Source organism: Felis catus, chromosome C2, assembly GCF_018350175.1.
Source record: "Felis catus isolate Fca126 chromosome C2, F.catus_Fca126_mat1.0, whole genome shotgun sequence".
In the NCBI taxonomy this organism is placed as follows: domain Eukaryota; kingdom Metazoa; phylum Chordata; class Mammalia; order Carnivora; family Felidae; genus Felis; species Felis catus.
The window spans coordinates 80,333,459-80,359,911 of record NC_058376.1 but is presented as its reverse complement, the minus strand read 5'-3'; the positions used below and the strand labels follow the sequence as shown (position 1 = coordinate 80,359,911).

Genomic DNA, 26,453 nt, shown 5'->3' with positions numbered 1-26,453 from the left:
TTTCATGTGGGAAAACCAAGAATATCACGCGGTGCATTTGAGTCAGGGCAGTTTATAAAACACAGGTTTCACAGCATGTAGCTCTGCCCATGTCATGTGCTCTTGAGTTTTGTTGGGATTGCATGAGAAGAAACATTCTGTAGTTACTTACAGCCGGGGCTTCAGGGTCAGACCAGCCCGAGTAACATTTTGGTGCCGTCTAGTTTTAGTCAACTTCTCTTTGAGCCTTGTTTTTTTTTTTTTTTTTTTTTTTTTTTTTTTTAATCCTTTAAATGGATAGAAGTATGAGATCTGCTATATTGGAATTATATCAGGATTGAATGAGATGATTCACGTACTACACCTGGTGCAGAGTCTGAACATGGCTACTCAGTAAAGTTCATCTAGCACCGTTAAGTTATACGGGTTATTAAACTTTTTTAAAGTTTATTCATGCTGAGAGAGACAGAGACAGCTCTGGTGGGGAAGGGGCAGAGAGAGAGAGAGAGGGAGAGAATCCCAAGCAGGCTCCGTGCTCCCAGCCCAGAGCCCGACACGGGACTCCAACTCTGGAAACCGTGAGATCGTGACGCAAGCGGAAACCAAGAATCAGACATTTAACCCACTGCGCCATTTAGGTGCCCCCATTTTTTTTTGCATTGTGTAGCGTATCTCCCAAGAATTATTGTAGAAGCTTACAGTGTGTTATAACTGCATCTTCAGTGAGTAGTTTGTTGCTTGCCACGGACTTCCTTTCTATTTCGTCTTTTCTTGCCAGACCCCCAGCTGTCTGGGGCCTGCCCTTGCCCCCAGCTGTTCCGCTCCACTTGGTGGCTTTGCAGGTGCTGGCAGGGCTCCTACTCACTCACTTGTCTCTGGCGTTTACATACAAGCCCTCTTTTCACATATGACTAGTTGGTCAGGATGTTGTTCAACCTCATCCTCTCCATGTCATTCCCTGAAAAACTGTCTTCAAATTTCTGCTCCACTAATGACACCATTCCTTGTGGCCCAGGGCTGTTACAGATGAAGTGTCTCTCTCTCTCTCTCTCTCTCTCTCTCTCTCTCTCTCTCTCTCTCTCCTGTGTGTACACACACACACACACACACACACACACACACACACCTTTCTGTGTTTCTATGAAGTCTGATTGGAAAGGGTGATACAAGTGTGTACTCCAAGGAGCATCTCATCTCAGCCAGGTGCAGCCCCCAGCGGATTCAAGTAGGGTTCAAGTTTCTCACAATCCTGTTCCCAGCAGAAGCCCCACTTCGTGCTCAGGACAGCACATCCTCCTGTGGCACCTCACAAAGCTTCAGATGGCCCCGGAGTGCACGTCAGCTGTCTCCTTCTGGGAGCACTTAGGCTCTCACTCCTTGGCCAATCTGTTCTTTCATGACTGAAGCCAAGGTTTGAATTTAAGCTAGATTTATGATTAGATTCCTCCAGGAGAAAGGCCTCTCAACACAAGTCAGAGTTGGGATTTGGGTCCCCAGAGTTGTGCCTCTAGACAAATTCCCTGTGTGGGGAAGGCACGGTTTGGCTAAGAGGAGGAGGCAGGGCTAGATAACAAGTACAAGTAGCATTTATAGACTCCAATTCCTGAAAACACTTGGAATTTTTTTCAAACCATAGACGTCTTTGTTGCTGAGAAAGCAAGTCGTGATAAGGTGCTGAGCAGGGGAGCTGAAGCTCCTGTTTAACTCATCGATTTACCTACTCATGGTATAATTTTGAGTGCACATCTTTCTCTGAGCCGTAGGATGGAATGTGGCCTGACCTGTCCCACCTGTTTCCCCAACATGGAGGCCATGGGTGTCTCTAGGGTATCCAGAATATCTTCAACATGTTAGAGTACCAGCAGAAAGTCCCCGGCAAGAAGGGCACTTGTGAAGTCTTGAGTCTGTACTTTTGATGGCTGTTGGGGATCATCATCCCTGCTTGGGCCCCGGTCCCACCTTTCACAGCCCTGTATCAGACAGATGAAAACCCTTCCTGAGACCCTCTGTGTTAGGGTCTCCTGGCATCTTTCTTGGCCTTTATCCTATCCTAGTTGCTGTCTACTGCAAGATGGAGCCTCCCTGAGGTCCTGGGTTGACCGCCAAGCCCTGACCTTGGCATATTGCGTGTCCCCTATCCTTCTGGATTTTCTGTTTGAATTATCCTCCCGATAGCTGTTTCTGCATCTTTCCCTTTTTTTTTTTCTGTCTGTAACCCTCTTCACCATCTCTGTTGCTCTCTCATCTTTGATCTCTTCTTTTTCTTTATTTTTCTCTCTCCTCCTGATTTTTGCTACTCTCCCTCACACTGTTTTCCTTTAAACATTTCTTTCTGGGCTCTCTTGGTCCTTTCTCTTTCTTCTCACCTGTCCCCCCCTCTCTCTTTTACTCCCTTCTCAGCATATCTCTTCTCTTCTTATCTAACCAAGTGTCTCTTTGCTACTTTATCTCTTTATATCCCTGACCCATCTCTGTGCATCTGTCTGTTCTCCCTCACTTTCCTTCCCTTTCCTTTTCCTGAAAATACCTTTAAAAACTTTTTTTTAATGTTTTATTTTATTTTTGAGACAGAGAGAGACCGAGCATGAACAGGGGAAGGTCAGAGAGAGAGAAAGGGGGAGAGAGAGAGAGAGAGAGAGAGAGAGAGAGAGAGAGAATCCAAAGCAGGCTCCAGGCTCCAAGCTGTTAGCACAGAGCCCGACACAGGGCTCGAACTCACAGACCCTGAGATCATGACCTGAGCCAAAGTCGGACGCCCAACCGACTGAGCCACCCAGGTGCCCCTGAAAATACCTTTAATGTAAAATATAAGCATACATATGAGGAAGGCACAAAACATGAATATAAAGCTTAGCAAATAATTATGAACTGGACACCATGTAACTCCTGCAAAGGTGAAAATAGATCATCTCTAGGATCCACGGCCTCTGTTATGTGCTGTTCTGACCACAGGCACGCATGTCCTTGGAGTCTCACTTTTGTGACTATCATTTCCTTGTTTTATTTATAGCTGGACCACCCATGTACTCTTCTGAAACAATATAGTGTAGTTTTGCCTATTTTTGAACGTTAAGTACATGGAATCACACCATATATATTCCTCTGAGTCTTGCTTCCTTCACTGAGTATCACATGTGTCAGATTCCCCCGTGTTACTGCTTGTAGTTATAGTTCATTCATTGCCAGTGCTTCCTAGTACTCATCATACGGACGTACTTAACCATTTATCCTATCCGTTAAACAAGTTGTGGTTTTCAGAACACCTGTTCCACCTTTAAAAATAGCTGTTTTTGCTGCCCCCTGGTGTCTTACTGTCACCATAACAACATCACTGGGTGTATCTTTTCTTACTCCTTACAAGCCAAAGAATGGCTCCAAAAACCAGCTGGAGTTTCATCAGTCCAGTTTGCTCAAATTACACCTGGCGGCCGAGGAGACCACACCTCTCAGCTGCAAAGGGCTCTGAAGAGGGAGAGGGTTTTCTTACCTGCACCAGGGTGAGCTCTGACTTGAGGTTTGAGTCACCACGACAGAAAGGAATTCTGTGTGAATAGATTCATCAGGATAGAGTTGGGAGGGTCTCAGAAGCCTAAAAGACTGTTTTTAAAAAGAGTATCTTTTACAATATTATTATTCAGACATCAAGTCCTCCCGTAAAAGCAGGCTGGAGTAATTCATTTCAGTGCGTATTTCTTTTATCCACCTGATGTTTACTGAGTCCAAGGTTGTTCGAGGCACTAGATGACACAACTAAGCAAATCTAATACACAAAGAGTGAAAGAACTATTATAATAATCTGCCAGTTAGTGATAAGTACTAAAAAGAAGATGGTAAGGAAATAGAGGGTAATGGACTGGTCCACGGAAAGCCACTCAGAGCTGGTGACAGGCAAAAATATGCATGAAATAATGGAGCAAGCCATGTGAAGGTCCAGGGGAAGAGCACAGGTAAAAGAAACAGTAAGGGAAGTATTGTTGAGGTGGGAAAGATCTTGGTGTGTCTGAAGCACAGTGAGGAGGTGGGTGTGGTAAGAGCAGAAGAGACAGCAGCAGGAAGAGGGATGGAGAGGTAGGTGTGGTAAGAAAATTGCACTTTCCTTGGAATGGGGTAGTTTGGACTGGATGAAATGGTGGAGATCGTAGGAAGTGGTCATATTCAGGCTGTATTTTGATGACAGAGCCTCCAGGACAGGCAGATGGGGAATGAGGGAAACAGGAGTCCTGGACGACACCCGGTTTGGGCTTAGCTGGTAGTGGAGGGGTGGAGGTCAGAGTAGGCAGGGAAGGGGCCCATCTCAAGTTCTACTGGGGTGCATTGACCTTGAGATGCTTATTGCACATCCAAGTGGACACATCCAGTGGACAGTGGTATGTAAGTCTGGGAGTGAGATTGGGGCTGGAGGTATCCATGTAGGAGTCATCATGGAAGAAATGGAACTGAATGAGATTGCCTAAGGAGTGAGTAGGAGAAGAGAGGGCTGAGGACTGGATTCTGGGACACTCAACATTTAGACAGCCGGAAGAGGAGGTGGGGCCAGCAAAGGAAGCAGCAGGAATGGCCTATGTGATGGAAGAGAAGCCAAGAGAGTTTAGCATCTCAGAATACTTTTATTTTTTAATGTTTGTTTGTTTGTTTGTTTGTTTATTTATTTATTTATTTATTTATTTATTTATTTATTTATTTATTGAGAGAGAGAGAGTGTGTGTGTGCACATGCTTGCAGGTCAGGAAGGACAGGGGGCAGAGAGAGAGAGGGAGAGAGAGAATCCTAAGCATGGAGCCTGCTGCCGGGCTCAATTCCATGAACTGTGAGATCATGACCTGAGCCGAAATCAACAGTCAGATGCTTAACCGACTGAGCCACCCAGGCACCCCTCAGGAGACTATTTTTAAAAATAGTTAAAGAAGGAAAGCAATAAACTGCCAAAAAATGCTATTGAGAAGTCAAGTAAGATGTGAATTGAGAATTGACCACTGCATTTTTCCGGGATGGAAGTCATTGATGACCTTGGCAAGACTGATCTTAGTAGGAGAGGATGGGCTGGAAGTTTGGTTGGGAAAGATTGCCTTAAGACCAGGGAGGGGAGATGTAGAAATCATGACTAAAGACAATCAGGAAGTTTTCAAGAAATGTAATCCACACTCACAGGTAGTTGAGCTCATTAAAGATTGATCAATATTTCAGATGGCTTCTGTGGCTTTTGAATTTATATCTGCCAACATGAAAGGCAGGCCAAAAAAGAAAAAAGTTTAAAAAGTGCCTCTCTGGTGTGCTGGGAAGAAAATCATTGAAAAATTTTAAAGAAACTTAGTTTTGCATCTAAATGGCTTAAAAGTTAAGGAGAACCCCCCCCCCCCCCACTCCCCCGCCCCCGGTTATGCACCATTAGAAGGCAGAGTACTAACCAAGCTTTTGCAATTGCATCCAAAGTGCTGGCTTGGCTCAGGAGAGTCAGATGGCTGCAATTGTGTGGACAATTTCCTCTTAAAAAATTTTTTTTATGTTTATTTATTTTTGAGAGAGAGAGAGAGAAACAGAGCACCAGTGGGGAAGGGGCAGAGAGAGAGAGACACACACAGAATCCAAAGCAGGCTCCAGGCTCTGAGCTGTCAGCACAGAACCCGCTGAGGGGCTCAAACTCATGAACCACGGGATCATGACCTGAGCCCAAGTTGGACACCCAACCAACTGAGCCACCCAGCACCCAAATGATCTCCTTTTTAAAGTACAAATTGAATAACCTTACAGATCTGTTTCACCTTACTTTTTTTTATTCTTGATTTCTCTTTGACCACATTTTCTCACCTATTTGATGTAAATTTTTTACCATTTGATCATTGAATTATTTCTTCTTAAACACTGCTTTAATGTTTTTTTGGAATAAGACAAGTAATAATATCTTAGCTGACCAGTGTAGTTATTGAAATATTTGTAGGTTTTCATCCAAATGGCCTTTCATAGATACCTGATATATATAAAATGTTATTCCACATCCTTATGGATTCCAGCATTATACATAAGCCTCATACTTATATGGATGTTTATAGCTTCATATTATAAAGCTATGAATACATATTCTTTAGTTATAGACTATGTTAGTCACATACTCCAGGGGAACAGAAACTATATATCTATATCTACATATAGATATATTAATTAATTAATTAATTACAATGAATTGGATCATATAGTTATGGAGGCCAGCAAATCCCAAGATCTTTAGGGTGAGTCAGAAAGCTGGAGACCCAGGAAAGCCGCTGGTTTAGTTCTAGCCTGGAGGCCAGTAGGCCCGAGATTCAGGAAGGGTTGATGTTTCCACTGGAGTCTGGAGGCATGAAAAGGCCTATCTTAGTTTGGCCTGCCTTAGAAGGCTATTTGGCAGGAAGAATTTTCTGTTACTCAGGGGAGGGTCAGTCCTTTTGTTTCTTTCAGACCTTCAACTAGTTGGACGAGGCCCACCAACATTAGGGAGAGCAATTTGCTTTACTCAGTCTACTGATTTAAATGTCGGTTTCATCCAAAAGCACCTTCACAGAAACCACCAGAATAATGTTTGAACAAATACTGGGATATTCAGTTAACCATTGGGGTAAGGTAATTTTCACTCAAGTAATTAACAAAAAAGTGATTGTCACATAAATAGATACTGTTTTATTTTTAGGTGTTGAGGTTGAGGATGACCAAACAGTATTTAATTGACGTAAGGTCATGATATACGAGTAGCTCCTTGTAATATTGGAGTCTTTTGACTCTAATGGTGTCCAATTCCCTAAGTAAATACAACAGGTAGGGATTTCTAAGTGCATGCTTGAATTACACCTGTGAAATAGCATCTAAAATCTGATCAGAGTGAGGATGGCCTGGGATCTCATGCAGGGACTCTGGCAGAGACTGCTGATTATCCCCTGACACTCTCCCTCCTAATATACACCATCTGGAATCTTCAGTCTACTATAGAGGATGGGAATGCTGTGGATGGATTCTATGGTGGCAGATACATCCAAGTGTCAAACCCTCAGCTGTATCAGCCTATTCCAGCAGAATGCCCGTGACAGGTGGACTCAGGGACTGATAACGGGAAAAAGTGGACAAAGTAGGTGACATCATTAGATCTAACTTAGGGAGTTGGAGTAGCCTTGTGCTACTCTTCTCTCCGGTCCTTTTCTGACCCCCTCAGGAAGCATCCCTGATCCTGATCCACAGGGAATGCTGCTGAGGCTTTTTCATAGCTTGGGACTTGGCAAAGTATGGGATGCCCTTCAGCCTCTTCTGCCTTATATAGCGTTTCTTCCCCTCCTGACTTTTATTTCTTCTCACACCCTCTCTTTCCAGCTCTGTCTTGGTTACATGCAGAGTGTTGTGCTTAGAGGTGGGGGGACCGGGGTCTGAATCCCAGTTCTGCCTTATAGAGGCTCCTTAACAATGCAATCCTCAGACATTCTTTCAGAGAGTATCGCAGAGGACCAACCACAGGCTCGGCAAAGACTCCCCAGTGGGAAAGAGCAGAGAGCAGTCCTCGGTCCAGAGCATTTCAGAGAAAATGGAAGGAAATGAAGGGGTGTTATGTCTACACTGAGCGGGTGACATGTCTACGCTGCTTCCCTCCTCTGACCTATCTGCATTTCTGAGGGTCACAGTCTCACACGACTAAGAGAGCTAGATGGTGAAGTTCAGGCCCGGGAGGTCAGTCACAACCCCAGGGAAGCCTTCCCCGGTTTGTTTTGAATGTGTTGTTGAGGACGGTGCCTTTCAGGGCACCTCTCAGTGGCTCTCTAATGAAGACCCATAGGAGAGGTTTTGCTTAGGACTCAGCATTGGGAACAGTGCTGTACCTGAAAGTCTTGTTTGCTTCTGCCGTATAGACGCTGAATGCCTTCTCACGACTCCTGTTTCCTTTTTCACATTGGCAGCTACCAATTTTGTGGCCATTCCTGTAACACGTGTATAGGAGTCCCTGGAACTCATTTGTGCACGGCCTCCGGTTCTGGATCCATCTTATTTACAGTTCTATTCTTGTTTACCCTCTGCTTATGTTTTTACTGATTTACAATGTTTTGGATGAAATTTCTAACATACTTAAAAGCAGAGAGAATAGTACAATTAGCCTCCATGGATCTAGCCTCCGGACTAAAGTTATCGAGATGTGCCACATTGGCATCATTGATTGATTCCTTTTATGTTTTTGTTCATGGCTGGGGAATTTTGAAACAAGTCTTAGATACCATGCCATTTTATCCTTACGTACTTCATTCAGCATATGTAAAAAGTTTGGACAGGTTATTTATTTATTTATTTATTTATTTATTGCATTTTTAATTTTAATTCCGGGATAGTCACCAGTTAAATTAGTTTCAGGCACACAATACAGTGATTCAGCAATTCTATACATTACCCAGTGCTCGTCGTGATAAGTGTGCTCTTTAATCCCCATCGCCTATTTTACCCATCCTCCTACCCACCTCCCCTCTGGTTGGACAAATTCTTAAAAATCCATAATGACATTGTCACACCCAATGAAATCATTAACAATTCCTCAGAATTAGCTAACTCAGTCTGCAATCAGATTTCTCAAGTCATCCTAAATATGTCTTTCTGTTTGATTCATTCAGTATCCAAAGAAGGTCCATCTATCACATTTGGTTGTAGATCTCAATTCTCTTTTAATTTATAATAGTTCCCCCCTCTCTTATTTTTCCTTTGCCATTTATTATTTGTGCCGTGCCACAAAACCATGTGCCTTGTGGTTTGCATTTTCAAAATGTCCATGTTTTGGACTTTGCTGATAGCATTCTTGAGGTGCTGTTCGTGATATCCCCTCCTTATCCTGTGTTTCCTCTAGACGATCTTGAAGCCTGAACAGATTCAGATTAATTTTTTTGATATGAATACTCTACGGTTAGTGTTGTACAATTCCTGTAACGTTCCATTAGGAGGCGTGTTGTGTCCGGTTGCTTTTCTTTTCATGATTGATCCATCCTGTTCCCTCCTTCTCTGATAGGCAGGAAATCTCTTTGGTTTTTTATTTATCCTTCCATTTATTTTAATATATGCAAATATTTACTTCTCACACTTAGGTCAAAAACAGCAATCTCTATATGCGCCTGACCTTGTTTTTAATTTCTTCCTGTTTTTTTCTTAATTAAAAAAATTTTTTTTTTTGAGAGAGAGAGAGAGAAAGAGAGGGCAAGCATGGCAGGGGAGGGGCAGCGAGAGAGAGGGAGACACAGAATCTGAAGCAGGCTCCAGGCTCTGAGCTGTCAGCACAGAGCCCGACATGGGGCTTGAACCCATGAACCATGAGCCACTGTCTGAGCCAAAGTTGGACACTTAACAACTGAGCCACCTACGTGCCCCTCCTTCCTGCTTTTAAAGATAAGAGTATATACTGGAGATGATTGCATAACTTATGGAGATAATCTTCCTTCCTTTGTTCAACATCTACCATTGGGTAATGTTACATATTTTATTCATCTATCCTACGAATAAGGATTTAGGTTGTTTTCAGTCTTTGGCTGCTACAAATAACGTTGCAATAAATGGTTTTTGTGCACATCATTTTGAATTTTGCCAGTATATGTAAGGCATAGATTTCTAAACATGGAATTGCTGAGTCAAAGAGAAATGCATATATTATTTTGTCACGTATTTTTGGTTATGTTAAAATGTAGAACATACTGTGATTTTTTTTTTTTAATTTTTTTTTTTTCTTCAACGTTTTTTTTTTTTATTTATTTTTGGGACAGAGAGAGACAGAGCATGAACGGGGGAGGGGCAGAGAGAGAGGGAGACACAGAATCGGAAACAGGCTCCAGGCTCTGAGCCATCAGCCCAGAGCCCGACGCGGGGCTCGAACTCACGGACCGCGAGATCGTGACCTGGCTGAAGTCGGACGCTTAACCGACTGCGCCACCCAGGCGCCCAAGAACATACTGTATTTTGTGTATATCTGAAAGCTACTCTGAACTCCTTTTCAAGAAAGTTGGGCATGAATTAATTGTTATTTTCATTATTATAATAATGCTTTAGAAGGCACTGAATAAAATACATTTGATTGTATATCTATCATTTACAGGCATGAGTCTCTATTGTGAAAATGAATATTAATCAGGGATTATCCATATACTTCCCTCTTGCCGCATGAAAGCAAATGCCGTCATTGCCAGATCAACCTTTCCCTCCTCTCCCCCCATGCTTTTTCCACCCTTCACACTCTAAACTTGTCACTGCTGGGCCAGTGTCTAGCCTTTTGTGAGAATGGGTCAAGAAGGATTTTAGGGCAGTGAAGAAGCTACCCAGGGAGAAAGGTAGAGGGATGGGAGGTGAGCAAGCCGAGGCCACAGAGGCTGGAGGTGGGCAATGTGGTGGGAAGGTAGAGGTAGCAAGTGAGGGGTGCCAGGGGACTTGGAAGGGGGGAAGTGGGGGGAAGAAACATAGGAATGTGAGAAATCTCCTGTAGCTTGTGACTTTGATCACTTTTGTCTCCTTTTGGAAAAGTAAGTGAATACGATTCTTCTATAGTTACTTATTTGGCTCTTGCAGCATGCATCTTGAACATAATGCCGTGTAGAGATGGACCTGTGTGGACCATAGCGTTGAGTCTTCGTGATACAAACGCCTAATGCATTTGCAGAGAATACTGGGTTGAGATTTAAGTTGGCTGTCAGTGTGAAATCCCTTATGTGAGGATTAATATATGTGAACCAACCTAGGTAGCATTGGAAGCCCATCCATGTACCCACCACGTAGGTATATCTTTTTCTAATTGTAAGCAGACCTAAAGGCAAGGCTGAGTCATCCCAGACGTCCGCTTACATCCTAATGCTTGAATCCAGATCTTCTGAAATGAAACTATATGAATCACTGGCAACATCTCCAAAAGAGAAGAAAAAACACGGCAACAGAAAATAAACCCTGACTCCAAGCACTGCCAATGCATTAGCTGCACAGAATAGGCCAGGTTGTCAAAATGTTGGTGGGTGTGGCTGCCATCTAAGGAGAAACTGAGGTCAGTTGCCCATGATCAGAGCCCAGGGAGCAGCTACATATGCCCTTCACAGGATTCTTTCGTAGGAGAACAGCCTTCTGGCCTGGTCCCTGATGGCCTTGAGGGCTAAACTGGGAACCCGTTCCCTGAGGGCAGTGCTTGGCAATCCTCTCTTCAGTCCATCTCCATCTGTGGAAACCTGGGGCTTGAATTCACGGTTCTTTCTTCCAGAGAGGATCGAGACTTCCATTTGCAGGAGTCTGGGGGAAGTAACAGACACACAGTTGTTTGCTCAGCCTTAATCTGGGAACCTGGGTCGATTCTGCTTTCTCTCTGCCCAAAGTTTAGAACCGGATTATTATTGTACTGATACTGACATTTACCCTGAAGACAACTCTCCCTTTTTCTACCCACTACTGGTTTCGGCTCAACATTTTATTTCTTTTCCTTCCTCCCTTCCACCCTTCCTTTCCTCCTGACTCAGGACTTGATCCCATGATCCTGGAATCATGACCTAAGCCAAATTTAAGAGTCAGACGCTTACCAGACTGAGACACCTGGATGCCCCTCAGCTCAACATTTTCAAAGTAAATGTAAAACTTCCACATACAGTGGACCCTTGAGTAACATGGATTTGAACTGCATGGTCGGTCCACTTATACACAGATTTTTAAAAAATAAATACAGTATAGTACTATAGATAGATGTATTTTCCTTATGATTTTCTTTTTTCTACCTTACTTTATTGTCAGGATACAGTATATAATACAGTAACATATCAACTATGTGTTAATTGACTGTTTATGTTATCACTAAGACTTTCAATTGATAGTAGGCTATTAGTAGTTAAGCTTTTGCAGAGTCAAACGTTGTATGTGTGGATTTTTGACTGCATAGGCCTTGGTGCTTCTAACCCCCACATTGTTCGAGAGTCAGATGCACTCATCTCATTTACCTTCACCGATACCCTATGAGGTAGGAACCATTATTCCCCTTGCCCCCACCCCAGATCAGCCAAATGAGGAAACAAGGCTTTCAAGAATACAAAGTTCTCCAAAGTTACACTCGCAGTTAAGCGGTAGAGCCTTGAGTTCAGCCTTGAATCTTTGATTCCAAAGTGCATGTTCTTAACCACTGCACTTCCTGTTGTGTCCTAACTGGAGTGGACTATGGCCATGGCCTTGAGATGGCCACTTGGCTGTTTTGCATTTCAGTCTGCCCTTCATGCTGCCAGCTGACTGCCCCTCGCAAAATATGGCTGTCTAAGAGCATCAGTCTGACCATCCCTGATATGTGCCATCTCCCTACTTCCTACCGAAATGTGCCGAGACATACAAAGGACACAACTGCCATAGCACCGGGAATTCAGGATGGTGATGCACCATTTGCCAATGTCTGGGAAATTTCCCACTAAGTGAGATGTGGAGGGGCTTAACATGACAAACTTTTCACTTTGACCTGTGACACAGTAGCGAGGCAGTCATAGTGATACCAGAGAGCAAATTTGACACTCCTCACCCCAATTCCTTTCTCCAGGCCATGCAAACTCCCCATCTCCAAGTCACCACAGCCATGGCTATGCAATTCCTTGCGGGGGAGGAAAATAGAGGAAGAGTCTGTGTTAGTTTCTTCCTGGTGCAAGATATAAAATCAGCCAGGCAGGAAATCAGAGCCTGGGGACAGTGCACGCAAGGGCTTGGTTTCCTGAGACAGCTCTGCCCAGCCCCTCCCTCTTACCATTTACCTTCGTCGTGCCAACAGAAGTAAAAGATAGGGGGAACTAGTAAGTCAATAGGTTTTATTGGGGAGATACTTAGGAAAGCCTGCAGGAGATGGGTTTTCTGTGTGGTTTTGCAGAGAGAGAAAAAGAAAAAGTTTTAGAGGAATATCTGCTACGGTAAGTCAGAAGTGGATGGTGGCAAGGAAGTTTAGGGTACCCTGTTTTGTGTTACACTATGTAATTCCCCATCTGGCATCTCTCAGAAAGATGTCAATAAAAATGTATGGGGCGCCTGGGTGGCGCAGTCGGTTGAGTGTCCGACTTCAGCCAGGTCACGATCTCGCGGTCTGTGAGTTCGAGCCCCGCGTCGGGCTCTGGGCTGATGGCTCAGAGCCTGGAGCCTGTTTCCTACTCTGTGTCTCCCTCTCTCTCTGCCCCTCGCCCGTTCATGCTCTGTCTCTCTCTGTCCCAAAAATAAATAAACGTTGAAAAAAAAATAAAAAAAATGTAAATTAATTTTCAATGCCTTTTTGGACTGTGCTTCTTTTTATTGTGTCTCTGTTTTTTTTTAATTTTTTTTAACGTTTTATTTATTTTTGAGAGAGAGACAGACAGAGAGAGTGCAAGTGGGGGAGGGGCAGAGAGAGAGGGAGACACAGAATCCAAAGCCGGCTCCAGCTGTTGGCACAGAACCTGATGCGGGGCTCGAACTTACGAACCCCGAGATCATGATCTGAGCTGAAGTCCGAGGCTCAACTGACTGAGCCACCCAGGCGCCCCTTTATTGTGTCTCTGTTTAATGAATGATGTCATGGTGGTTCAAATTCATCTCCTCTTCACAAGGAGGCAGTGGAAGAAATGGAAGGATTCCTTCTTAGTCTGGGTGAGTCAATCCTGATGTAGGCCTACCTCCATCTAGGGTGTTATCTGAGTGAGGGGAATCCATGCTACCTGCCTGCTGGAAGATATCGAACCTGCATGCATTTCTTTCAAATTTGAGCAAATAGGGAAACAAACCAAATCAAGCCAAAGAAAAATATAAGCCCACTCCAAATGGAATCCATAACAAGAAGCCACAAAACACAATAATACTCTAAAGATGTAAAAAAAAAAAAAACAAATTTAGAAGAAGTTACTATAGGAATCAAAAGCATGCTTTAGAAGAATCTGCTTTCCTTCTTTCTTCTCCAACTCTCTTTCTTTCTTCCTGTGATTCGCTTGCTTCTCTCCTCAGTCCTTCAGTATTCCAGACTCTCTTCTCTTTCTTCCCCTCCACCTGCCCTCCCTCCTTCTGAAGCTTACTCTTCCTATTTCCCCTTATCCCTTTCGGTTTACGTAGTCCCTGCTAACGAGGACATGGTGGGCATCTTTAGATCTTCCCCTTGTTCTCCATCCCATGTCACAGAGGGACTGTTGGGGACTGAAGTTCCAGGTCCTCTCAGTCCTGAGCCTCCCGGGGGAAATCTCTTCCTGTAGCTTCTTCGCAGCGTTTGACATCATGTCTTACATCAGAGTCCCTTGGATCCATGTTCCCTTGTTGAGGCTTGTTAAAGAAGGCAATATGCACCAGGTGTGGGGCAGCAGTGACCCTGTGAAGAGTCTAAGGGTGCCTCAGATTGAATTTTCTGGAAACAGGTGCAGAGATGGAGAGCCGCATGCAGCGTTTACTGGGAAGTGCTCTCGGGAGTTACACCCGTGGGGAGGTGTGGAAGGGAGGGTTAGATAGACAAGATACTGTCACACCATATGGTTGCAAATGAGACTCAGCTGATCCTAAGGGGAACTCAGAAACTGAGATAGCCTTTCAGAGTTGTCCCAAATCAGGCAAGGGGGGCAGGCCTTTGGATCCTTGAATCAGTCAGTCATTGGCCTTGGGGAGTCTACTGTGAAGGGCAATTCTCAGTGAGCCATCAGCATTAATATTCCCCGCTGAGGGATAGGAGCAGCTACAGAAAGGAGAGAATCTGGGTGGGCGATCTGGAGTCCCATCTAGGGATGTACATAATATAGGTGTTTGAGAACCATCCACCCCATACACTCCTTCATTCATTATCACAGTGATGAATGAGACAGGGGGTCAGATACGGATTCGGTCTTCATACAAGGTACAAAGTGATAATGACCCAAAAAATAAAGGATCAAGAAAAAGATTAAGAAGGGAGATACCAACCTCAGAGGAGGATCTGGGTCTCTCTGGGGGAAGTAGCTTTGAACTGGCCCTGAGAGAAACACTAGATTTGATAGGTAGATGTGAGGTGTAGGGCAGCTAAAATGTAGACAGAAGGAGTCATTTTGAAGTAAAGTTCATCCTTGGACAACACGGTGATTAATGGTGCTTATCCCCTGCCCAGTCAAAAGTTCATGTACAACTTTTGACTCCCCCAGAACTTAACTGCTAATAGATTACTATTGACCGGAAGTATTACTGATAACGTTGTCAATTAACACATATTTTGTATATTATAGGCATTATATGCTGTATTCTTACAATAAAGTAAACTAGGGAAGAGAAAATGTTTTAAGAAAATCACAAGAGAAGATACATTTATAGTATTTACATTTACAAAAAATTTTTTTTGCATGTAAGTGGACCCATGCAGTTGAAACCTGTGTTGTTCAGGGGTCACCTATACTCTAAAGTCTGTGCAGGTCTTCAAGCCCCAGATTATTTTGAATAAGGAAGTGCTGATTTCTCAACGTAAGCATCTTTAAAAACTTGTGATAAAGCATAGAATGGAGTGGAAAGAAAACCCAAGAGGCCTTTCCCTGGAGATGTTTTGCATGAATTAAAACCTCGAAGATGGCAGGAAGCTACAGGTATGGAGGTGTTCCCTGGAGACCCCATAACTTTAGCATCCTATATTTAATGGAAGTTTAGTCACAAAGCCATTTCTGAGGCTGGTGCCTTGAGATGAGGTTGAGAACTTTAAGGATTGTAATAGCTGCTGCCTTCAGGGATCTGAAGGGTGCCATGGAGTGGGGTGGGGTGGGGTCTAGCACCTAGTTAATATGGATCCAGAAGGCAAATCTGAGATTACTATATGCATGAAACAGGAAAGAGATGGCTTACCTCATTGAAAGGAAAAGTTTAATGAAAGACATTGCTTTGTCAAAACCAAGTAGGTTAGGAAGTAATAAGTTGACTACAGAAGATATTTCAGCAGAAGCTGTAAATGCAGACAAGGTTAGAGAGAAGATTCTTTCTTTGGGATTCACAGTTGATCTAGATGATCTTTAAAGCCCATTTCAAGTCAGAGATGATATAACAATGACTAACATTTATTCAGCATTTACTATTACATGTCATAGTGCTTAGGAGAGCAGGAATTGCCATCAGACTACCCAGGTTCAAATCCCTCCCGTACCACCTGCTGCCCAAGTGACCCAGGGCAAATTGTTGAACCATTTCAAGGTTTATTTGACTCACCCATAAAAAGCAGAAAAACAAAAGCCTACTTTATAGATTTGATGTGAGGATAAAATGTAAACCTTTAACAGGGTGCCTGCTTGGCCTATAGTAAGCATGGTCAATAAATGCTAGCCATCCTTATAAATGCTGTTGTACGGAAATGTGGGCTGCTATAGAGAACATAGGAACTCCCTGCCTCGGCCCCAGTATAGGGGAGTAAGCATACCAGGCTGAGTAAAGTGGTGCTCTATGAAGACAGGATTCAGGCATTTCAGGGGGAAGAGACATCAAGGACAAAGGAAGAGGTGGGATTCCAGAACCTGTTCTGGGAGTAGAGAGGCATCGGTCAGGTGGGTTGAGAAAGGGTAAGGTAGTGGAAGCTCTGCTTGGTGAATTAGATTGAGACCCGGTCATGGGGGAGCTTGAGAACCACACTAAGCAATTAACTCAGGGGAGTTAAAGTGGCCTTAAAGTATGAAAACGGGTTGCTTTCCACATTTATGCATCCTTCTTTTGTAGACCCTGCTGAGTCTAGTTGGAGTCAGAAAAAACTTGGAACACTCATTGCCAGGCAAAGATATAACCTACAGCTGTCTGGATTAGAGGGTGGTTATTTTATAACTTTGGTCATTTAACAATTTGAGAAGGATTCTAGACAGCCAGCCGCCCTTATTTATTCATAAAATCTTTAGTAAGGAAAAATTATGGGCATGGTATCATGTCCTCATTGGGAAAATAGAGAGTTGTTCCTTGCATGTTTCCGAGGCTCTAGAAGGGTTTTGGAGAGGGAAAGCCTGTCTTTACCAGAGCTACAGGTGGGTTATTAATTGGGGGCCCACAAATTATTAGGGCAAGGACGAAACTTACAGACACGTGCTACAATTCTACCAATTTTCCGGACAGAGAAATGGAAGACCAGAGAGCCCAAGTCACATAGCAAGTCAGTGACATAACGGCAGACCTACCGTTTCTCTTTCTCGTTCCCATTCTTTCTGCACAGTTCTCGCTAACACTATTTCTCTCCTGTAGTTTCTGAGAGTTTCTATACATAGATATGTACTGAGTATCATATTTACAACTAAGATGTGGATGTATGTGCAGAGGTGTGTTGTACCACATCATACCAGATGTCGGTTGCTTCCAGAAGCAAGGGTCCCAGATGTCTGAAATGCAATTCAGTCAAACGATGGCGAAGAGTCTACAGGAAATAGCAAAGGTTTGGCATAAAATGAAAAGGCTATGGACACCAAAGTCCTAAGGCTAGCCAGGCGTGGGTGGCTGCACTATAAAAGGAAGCATGAGTCACTATGACCCATGGGTTCCCTCTGGTGCAGACTTGGCCAGTCTGGGCTGGAGTGTTCATGCCCTTGCGCCTTCTGCACCTGTTCCCCATGGGCACTCAGATATGGGGCTTCGGGCCCCTTGACCTTCTACCTGGTGTGAAATCTGTCTCTCTTCTGGTGGGGCTTGTCAGACACCCTGAGCAGGGGTTTCGCTCCTGGAAACTGAGAAATGCAGAGTAGAAATGCAGCTTCTGGTACTGGTGCCCCAGACAGCCTGCAGGCTGACCTTTAGTGAGGTCCTTTGATAAAGAGTAAGTTGGAATACCATAGGCTTATTTATCTTGATAGAAGTACTATTTTATTGGAGACAACATCCTGCTATACAGAAGGAGGTATTACATTGGCCTCTGCATAGCAAGCTCAAGTTCTAAATTAAACTTAATTTGTGCCAATGGGGATTGCATCAGCTGGTTACATACACACTTGGGTGCGTGTGTGTGTGTGCATGCACACACACACACACACATACACACACACAATTCTGGTGATTCTTACCTTCTATGTTCTTATTTTTCATCATAATGTTTACTGTAGCAACAACTGCAAAATGCTTCTAGAGAATTCATTCCTGGTGTTGGGTGATATGCTTTGACTCCAGGGCGAGGTTTACAAGCTTCCCTCAACCTCACATATTTTCTGGGAATGTCCTCAGCCTCTGTTCTCACCTTGGCTTATGGCTACAACCTGAGACAGCTCCCAACACACCTCTGAGGCTGGTTAAGTCAGTTCACTTCTCTGGGCATTGATTGCCTTAATTCAGAGACAAGAATACTGACTTGAAGGAAAAAAAGTTTAATAAATTAAAAAGAAATCCTTTCCAGTGTTAAGGTTCAGTGGCTACGATTTAAATTCTGCCTTTCTTACCGTGTCCACTATGAAACTGGTAGAGTGACACCTCCCCAGAGCTCTTCAGTTATGTAGTGGCCCCTGAGGAGACAGACCCTGAGTCCAGGCATTACCCACAATGCCTCATTAAGAGCTTCCTTCCTCCATCCAGTGGCCTCTATCTTCCCTCCTGTACTTGAAGGATTGCAATTTATAAGTATAAAGCTCTTTGAAACTGTACATGGTATCGTCACAGGGGACCTTAGTGTTGCCATATACTTTAATACCCCATTGAACAAACGAACAAACAGAGGCCAAGAGACGTGACGTGTCCGAGGAACCAAAGCCAGCCAGTTGCAGAACTGGGATATACATTTATATCTCCTAACTTCGGGTTCAGTGCTCTTTCCACGGCACCTGGGTGCCTGTCATCAATTGGTTACACCTTCACAGGAATGGTATTCACACAGATGGCCACAGATGCACTAGATCTTCTTTGGTAAGATTTCAAGACGAATTTCTATTTCAGCTCTAAAATATTTACATTGGGCATCAGGGGGTCCATGGACCCCTACAGCAGTAACAGGGAGCCTGACGGGTCAAATACGCCTCACCCCTCTGCCCCAGAGTTGTGGCCTCGGTAGGTTCTAGTGAACCACTTGCTGGAAAGACATGAACTTCAATCCTCAGAGTCTGGAATGGCCATGTTGAGTGATGAGAAGGTAGAAAGACGTTTATTTTGTGAATATTTTGTTCTAGATCCCATGCTGGACAAAGCTGATCAAAGCTGGGACTTTGGAGACAGTCATATAGGATCCCATCCCGGTTCCATTAATGATTAGCTGTTGAATTTTGGGCTTCTCTGCTTTAGCTTCCACATTTGCAAAATGGATCTGCTGCTGCTGTTACCTACCTATGGAGGTTGTTACTAGGATGAAATAAATTAATATGTATAAAGCACTTAGGATAATGTCTGATACCTAGTGCTATATAGTGATTGCTGTTTCTATGTGAATTAAAAAATATGTTCACATGAAAACACATGTTTTGCCAGAACAAAATGACACACATTAGATATATTAGAATAGCTACCTATGAGAGAGAATTGCTACCTATATAAGAGAATTGCAAATCAGACAAACAAGAACAACAACCAAAGCAAGTGATTGCAGAGCCCTTGCTTTTCATCTCTACAGATATTGCTTCCTTGTTATCCCATTGTCAAGGTGAATAAACTGAGGCTAAGATAAAATATGTCAAGGCATCAAGCATTCATGCAGGGGCAGGAGGAGCACTTGGAAGGTGGTCTCCTGTACCAGATGGGAATTTTAGGACTTTCTTTTTCATCTGCAAACTTCAGGATCTGCAGGCTGCCCATAAGTCATACTGTTTGAAGAACCTGTTCAGATTCTGAGCTTCTGCAGAGAGTAGAGTCAAGAGATGTGTTTTCCAGCTGCAGGAGGCACTGTCTGTGAGATCTAGAATGCAGGACCATGAACTGCATCAATAAGTTGTATACAAATAGGTAGCAAAAATGAAATTATAAAAGATTAGAAAAAAAAACACTTTAGTACCCCCAAATAGAGGAGTAGCTAAATAAATTATGCTCCACTAGATCACAGAATATAGGCAGACCACAAGATGGAATAATATTAATTACTTAGAAAAATATTCACTATACATCGTTATTTAAAACATAGATCACAGTGGGGCATGTAGAATGTGTGTGTATGTGTGTATATATATACAGACACACATATACACACACACATGCACAGATAAGTGGCAGTCAGGATGCATATATCGTAATATTAACAGTGATTATTTTGAACACGAGTTTTAGCAAGAGTTTTACTTTTGCTTTTATCTATATTTTCCAACTTTTCTAAATAAAACTGGGACTTTTATAAAGGAAAATAGTTTATTAAAAAATATCAGGAGAGGCACCAGGAATAAAGGCTGTTTTCCCCCACATATATTGCTCTCGTCTTCTATCATCAGGTTGAAAATCATCTTTTCTCCTCCTACCAGGCTGATGCAATGGTACCCACCTTTGTGCAAAGGTAGTTGCTTTTGTACAAAGCTGTCCAAGTACAGATCCGTTGCGTTCTGGCTAATGGGTACATACACAGTTACCACCTGGCACAGAGCCTGGTACAGGGGTATGTTTGAAATGAATGACTTAAATGAATGAGTATGGGCTCAATAACTTGGATTTGAATATGAGCTCTCTGCCATTTATAAGCTAGATGAGTCCTGTCTCCTGATCTGTAGAGTGACAATAACGATTGTGGGTCAAAGGACTGCCAATAGTTTTTGTAAATGGCCCAATGCCAGTCACAAATGGGTGGGAGTGCAGAGATTTTATTATTATTGCTGCGTCTATTAACAGGTCCACAGCGTCCCATCCCTAAGGTCTCTTTGGCTCCCTAAGGCATCATGGTTACCATAGCAGCCAGATGCTGATGATGCCTCCAGGGGCAGCGAGGTGAGGCTGAGCCAGCTCCCGGGTCTTCGCCTCTGCACGCCCTTCACAGGCCAGAGTGAGATGGCCTGAAGCTCAGCCTCCTTTCAGGCCCCCCACCTGCCTCAGGTCACTTAGACCCACAAACCCTGCCTCCGCAGCCTCAGTTTGGGGCCTTCCAACACCCCTTTGGAGAGTCCCTCCTCCCCAAGCTCTGTCTCTTGGCGCCCTGCCTGGTTGCTGTGGAAACAGGTTCCACTGCGGACAAAGGAGGGAGCTGGGTCCTGCTTCCTCCCGGTCCTGTCGATGAGGATTTTTAGACCGTGGAAACTGCGCTGCCCTGCCCTACACCTGCCCTCGCTCTCCGTGTTCTCGCTCAAGTGGAGCCTGCCCTCCTTTGCCACTGACGAGACCATGTGTAAAAGCGTGACTACAGGTGAATGGAAGAAAGTCTTCTATGAGAAGATGGAGGAGGCCAAGCCGGCCGACAGCTGGGACCTCATCATAGATCCCAACCTCAAGCACAACGTGCTGGCCCCTGGCTGGAAGCAGTACCTGGAATTGCATGCCTCGGGCAGGTGAGTGGCCCGGGCAGTAGGGGCCTGGCAGGCTGGGGGCACCTTCCAAGAAGAAACAGATATAGAGAACCCAGATGCTTAGGGTCAGTCTCGCTGGGCCGGTATAGACTGGGAGGCAGAGAAAGAGTCCCTCACTGGGAAGTGGGATACTGGAGTTTCATTCCTCTGCACTTCCTCTGCACTCCTATGTAACTTTCCCTCTCTGAGTCCTAGCTACTGCTTCTGACGAAGAGGTGGGACATACTTACTAGTTCTAACCTCCAACATTTTACATATTTTCGGATTTTAATCCTCTAAATGGGTTGAAAACCAAGAGACGGGGGGCTCAAGGTCTATGGAGGTTGAGTTCTGTGCTCTGGTCCTGGGACAGTTGAATTTCAATCTATTTAATTTGGCCTGACTTAATATAAAATACTGAACACATGAGGTGTTCTAGAAACTGGCTCTACTATGAGCTCCACAGCCCTTGAGCAATTCATTTTCCTTCTTGGACCTCACTTTCCCCATTTGCGAAAGGAGAGGTTAGACTAGATCCCTACCTTGTAGGTCGTGGACCAGCAGCACCAGCCTCATCTAGAACTTGTTAAAGATGCAGAATCTCCAGTCCCGTTCTAGACCTACTGAATCAGAACCTGCATGTCAACAAGGTCTCTCAGTGATTCAGATGTACAGCAGTATCTGAGATGACTTTCCAGCACTCTTGTCCATGGGTCTATTATGCAGGACTTCCCTTTGGGACAGAAGATGGGGAGGCTCCATGGTGCAGCGTGGGGGTCAGAAGCAAGGCCTTACTTCCTGCCCTGGTTCAGTCCATCCAATTCAATTCAAGAAAAATCTATTGAGCACTTGTTACGTGCTGGCTACTGGCTCTGACTCTGGCTGTGTGCACTTGGAGGCCCAGCAGCAGTAACGGTGTCATTTTTCTCCTGATTTGGGTCTAGCCTGTTCACAGTCAGTGTTAACAGGTAAGACTGTGCGGACGGATGGTGCGTTTCCCAGCTGGTCCGGGCCATCCCCGCCGTGAGACTTAAAAGAGGTCTGAGCAGGAAGGACTCATCTGGTGCCCCCTGAACATTTTGCAGATGAGGAAATATCCCCAGAGCCAAAGCCCCAAGGGCAAGGCCTGAGGGCACTGGGATGCAGGAGGCAGGGGCCTCTGCAGCACACAGTCCTTTCCCCCTGCCTCAACCCCTCCCCGCAGGTTCCACTGCTCCTGGTGCTGGCACACCTGGCAGTCGCCACACGTGGTCATCCTCTTCCACATGTACCTGGACCGCGAGCAGCGGGCGGGCTCGGTGCGCATGCGCGTCTTCAAGCAGCTGTGCTACGAGTGCGGCACGGCGCGGCTGGATGAGTCGAGCATGCTGGAGGAGAACATCGAGAGCCTGGTGGACAACCTCATCACCAGCCTGCGCGAGCAGTGCTACGGGGAGCCCGGTGGCCAGTACCGCATCCACGTGGCCAGCCGCCAGGACACCCGGCGGCACCGCGGCGAGTTCTGCGAGGCCTGCCAGGAGGGCATCGTGCACTGGAAGCCCAGCGAGAAGCTGCTGGAGGAAGAGGCCACCACCTACACCTTCTCACGGGCGCCCAGCCCCACCAAGCCACAGGCGGAGGCGGGTTCTGGCTGCAACTTCTGCTCGATACCCTGGTGCTTGTTTTGGGCCACGGTCCTGCTGCTGATCATCTACCTGCAGTTCTCCTTCCGCAGCTCTGTCTAAGATTCCCTTAGTGGGCGCAGGGGAACTCTTCGCGGCCCAAGGCCCGCGGGGGCCAGCCAGCTGGAGGGAGGGGGCAAAGAGAGACCTGGGGTGGGAGTGGGTTAAATTCTAGTGCTGGTGCCGCCACGGACTCCATGGGGACCCTGGGCAAATCACACGTCTTTACCATCCATAAAATCAAGGGTTTCTGAAGTGAAACCCAGGACCCCCAAGTTCTACATAGCTGTTGCTCAGGGACTTTTGGATTTGGAAGGTAGGCCGGGTGAGTAGGGTTCCCATCCTGGTGACACTGTCCATTCCTGGCTCCTACTTCCTCATCTCGCCTTGATCAGAACATCTTGGAGTGACATTTAAGAGTTGTGGAAGCAAATAGGTTCAACTGCTTCAAAAGAAAAAAAAAAAAAAGCTTGACCATCACAGGGCTTGGTAATCTCAAAAGGCCTTTCCACAGTGATGAGCTCATTCTTGTGCTCTCTTGTCAACCCCCGGCCCCTATGGAGAAGCCTCCTCCACAACTCTGCCTCCCTGCACACAGCAGAACTTTCTCTTGAAGAGAAGAGGTGGAAGCATTAGGCTGTCCCTTTGCTGCTGGATGCACAGGGTTCCTTGGTTCTGTTCCCCAGACCCCCAGCAGCCTCTCTCCACTCAGGATGGATTCTGAGGCCTGCCTGTCTCAGAGATGGTGGTTGGGGTAGAGTTCCATAGACGAGGCTTCCCACCCATGGCTTATGAACTGACAGAGAATTTAGGGGAGGTTCGGAAGGTAGAGTGTTAGACGCAAGGCACAAAATCCCTAGGAAACAAATATATGACGCTCTGTTATAATGAAGAGTATGTAGAGTTCAGGGACCCAGCCTCACCGATTCTTCAGCAGTTCTGATGGTCATGACACCAGTGTAGGGGTCTGGCCTCCTGGGCGCCTTGCTGATATGCTAGTTGAGAGGCTTCCCTACTTTGGCCATGCATAGGCCCTCTCACCAACCATTAGCTGTCCACCTAGAACCACAGGGATGGGGTGTCATTAGCAAGAGAGGGAACATTAAAGACATGAAGTGCTTTACCCATAGAGAAGTGCATAGATATGTGAGAGAACCTTATATCACTTTAAACTGGGATGCGTATGGTTTGGGGTGGGAGGAGAGACTTTCTGAGGGTACGGGTATGGATGGGGCTTGGGGGGAGGCAGAAGGCAGGAGATGGGATGCCACCCTGCACTTTCGAGGGTCCTCATTCACCTCGCCTCTGTTAACAACTTGATTCTTCCTGTGTCCCCTACCGATCCCCTTTTTAATGGAAAGTCACCACCATCTGTAGTGGTGGAGGGAGTAGGGCCACTTATATAAAGATGGGATACTTTAATAAAGACTGTATATCTTCAATCAGGCTTAGTAGTCATGAATGTGTGCTTGAGACTCACTACAACGTCCCTGATATGTGGTCCCTGATATGTTAGACGCCCCCTGTCTCCTTCTTTCCCCTTTCTTGGGCTCCCATATAAGGCTAATCTAGCTCCAGCTTCAAGGTCTGGGCTGATCACGAAGGTCAGGAAGAATGCAGGCAGTGCTCAGTCAGTCATCCAGGGGACTCAGCCTAAGGCCGGTCATACCCTTGCCCTTGCTGTAATTCTAGCACCTGGCTGCCGACGTCCTTTGCTTTATTCACACAGTGCTCATCCCTTTATCCAGGCCGAGTACCCCAAACACCCTCTGTCTGACAAGCCCTGATTTGGCTGCTGGGATCCAGTGGGCACTGAGACAGGCCTTGTCTCCCAGAGAGCCCTGCTTATTATTGAGGAAGTTCCTGGCCCTGGCTGTGCTTTCGAAATCCTGGGGAGCTTTTTAAGGAAATGTCTGTTCCCAGCCTCCACTTCAGTGCAACAGAATCAAAATTTCTGGGCATGAGGCCTGAGCATCTGAATTGGAATAAGACTCCCAGGTGGTCCACCTGCACTGCCTGGTATAAGGCCTTCTCGCTGAGGAACAGACTTCCTTTTGCACCCAGTCTTATTATGATGAGCCCTGAGGTCTCCCTTGATGGCCCCGCCTTGGATTCTCTAGGACTAGGACTCAGCTTCCCTCTTACCTCCCTACTCTCTGTCCTGGGAACTTGACTTTCCCTCAAAACTCCTGGTTCCTGCCTGTCCTCTGCTATGATGGCTTTGTCCTGCTCTGAGAGTCTCCATCATTGAGCTCGACCACTCTTGCCAGATGCTTATCAAATTTTGTTACAAGTATTTGCTTATGGCTGTATTCCTTCCTGGAACGTGACCACAGTGTGGAAGTGGCTTACCTCAAGTTCCCTTGCCAGCTAGTGGCAGAGCAAGAAGTCCAACCCTCACCTAGTTTTAGTTCAGGCCTCTTTTTTAAAGCATTAGGCTTCGTCCTCCTCTGTAGGAAGATGTCTGCAACCCTCGGAGGCTTCCACTGTTTCCTTTATTGTTGTTGCTACAGATTGGGGGGCGGGGGTGGGTCTAGGTTTGCTCACTGGCTTATGCTCATCTTGGCAAAGACTTCTCTGGGACAATCCTTCCTTTGTACACATTGCCCCGTGCCACATGATGAACTTGTTAGATGTGCCCTAGGCATTATAAATAAACTTCTCGGAGACATTTCAAGATCCCAGCCTCTCCCACTGGAGCTTCCGGGTACTAGTCTTGATGTTCAAGCCAGGAGCAGACCTACAGGCTCTGAATTGTGGCTCCAGAGGCTGAACTCCTCAGTACGGTATCAGCATGAAGTGCAGCCTGGATCATTTCCAGGGCTGGGACAGGGCCATCTCCATGGGAGAACACTTCCTGGGGGTCAGGAGCCCTAAGAACAAAGGAAATCACCAGTCAGGACAATTTCCAACATAGTGAATCCATAGACCATCAGAGCTGTAAGGCAGATTCGATCTAGGGCCTTTATGTCATAGGTAAGGAACTTAAGCCTAGAGAAAGTAAGAAATTTGACCAGCATTATATGCACAGAGTCAGGGAAGATGATTAATTCAAACTTCAGAAACAGGTTGTGCTACTTATGAGCTGTACAGCCTTAGGCAAATCCTTAAACTCCTTGAGCCCCCTTTCCCTTCTCATCAAAATGGGAATAACACTCTTGCCTTGCGGAGCTATTGTGAGAAATAAATGAGGCACTGTCAGTAACTTTGCCTGATACAGAGCATAGGCTCACCCTCTTCCTTCTTCCCCTTTGCCTTTCATCTGGCAGCCTCCCCTGTGACTCCCTGCGGGGCTCTTTCTCTTTGTGATTTCAGCTCTGCTGGTAAATGTTTTAGGGGGGGAAAAAAAGCAAAGAAAGAAAAAAGAAAAAGGAAGGTAAGGGTTAACTCCTCCAGCCCAAGGCTGAGACCTGGTTTATTTAAATGTAATGTAGAGTCATTTCTTTTCCTCGTCTCAAATATATTTCAAAGCAGTGACTTCATTTTTCCAGTG

The 26,453-nt window shown here is 45.3% G+C and overlaps 1 protein-coding gene across 1 annotated transcript; it reads left to right on the top strand.

Moving 5' to 3' along the window:
- Positions 1-13,388: 13,388 nt before the first annotated feature.
- On the top strand, positions 13,389-24,407 carry RTP1 (receptor transporter protein 1). The gene is made up of 2 exons (XM_003991808.4): positions 13,389-21,302; positions 22,504-24,407. Exons 1-2 carry the CDS (start codon positions 21,031-21,033, stop codon positions 23,021-23,023), a joined length of 792 nt encoding a protein of 263 aa, XP_003991857.2. The 5' UTR covers positions 13,389-21,030; the 3' UTR covers positions 23,024-24,407.
- The last annotated feature ends 2,046 nt before the right edge of the window (positions 24,408-26,453 follow it).

Excerpts from the sequence above, each read along its gene's own strand:
- RTP1 (XM_003991808.4), top strand. The coding sequence starts at position 21,031 with ATGAGGATTTTTAGACCGTGGAAACTGCGCTGCCCTGCCCTACACCTG. Across the intron at positions 21,303-22,503 it reads GAATTGCATGCCTCGGGCAG|GTTCCACTGCTCCTGGTGCT; the intron begins GTGAGTGGCCCG and ends CCCTCCCCGCAG.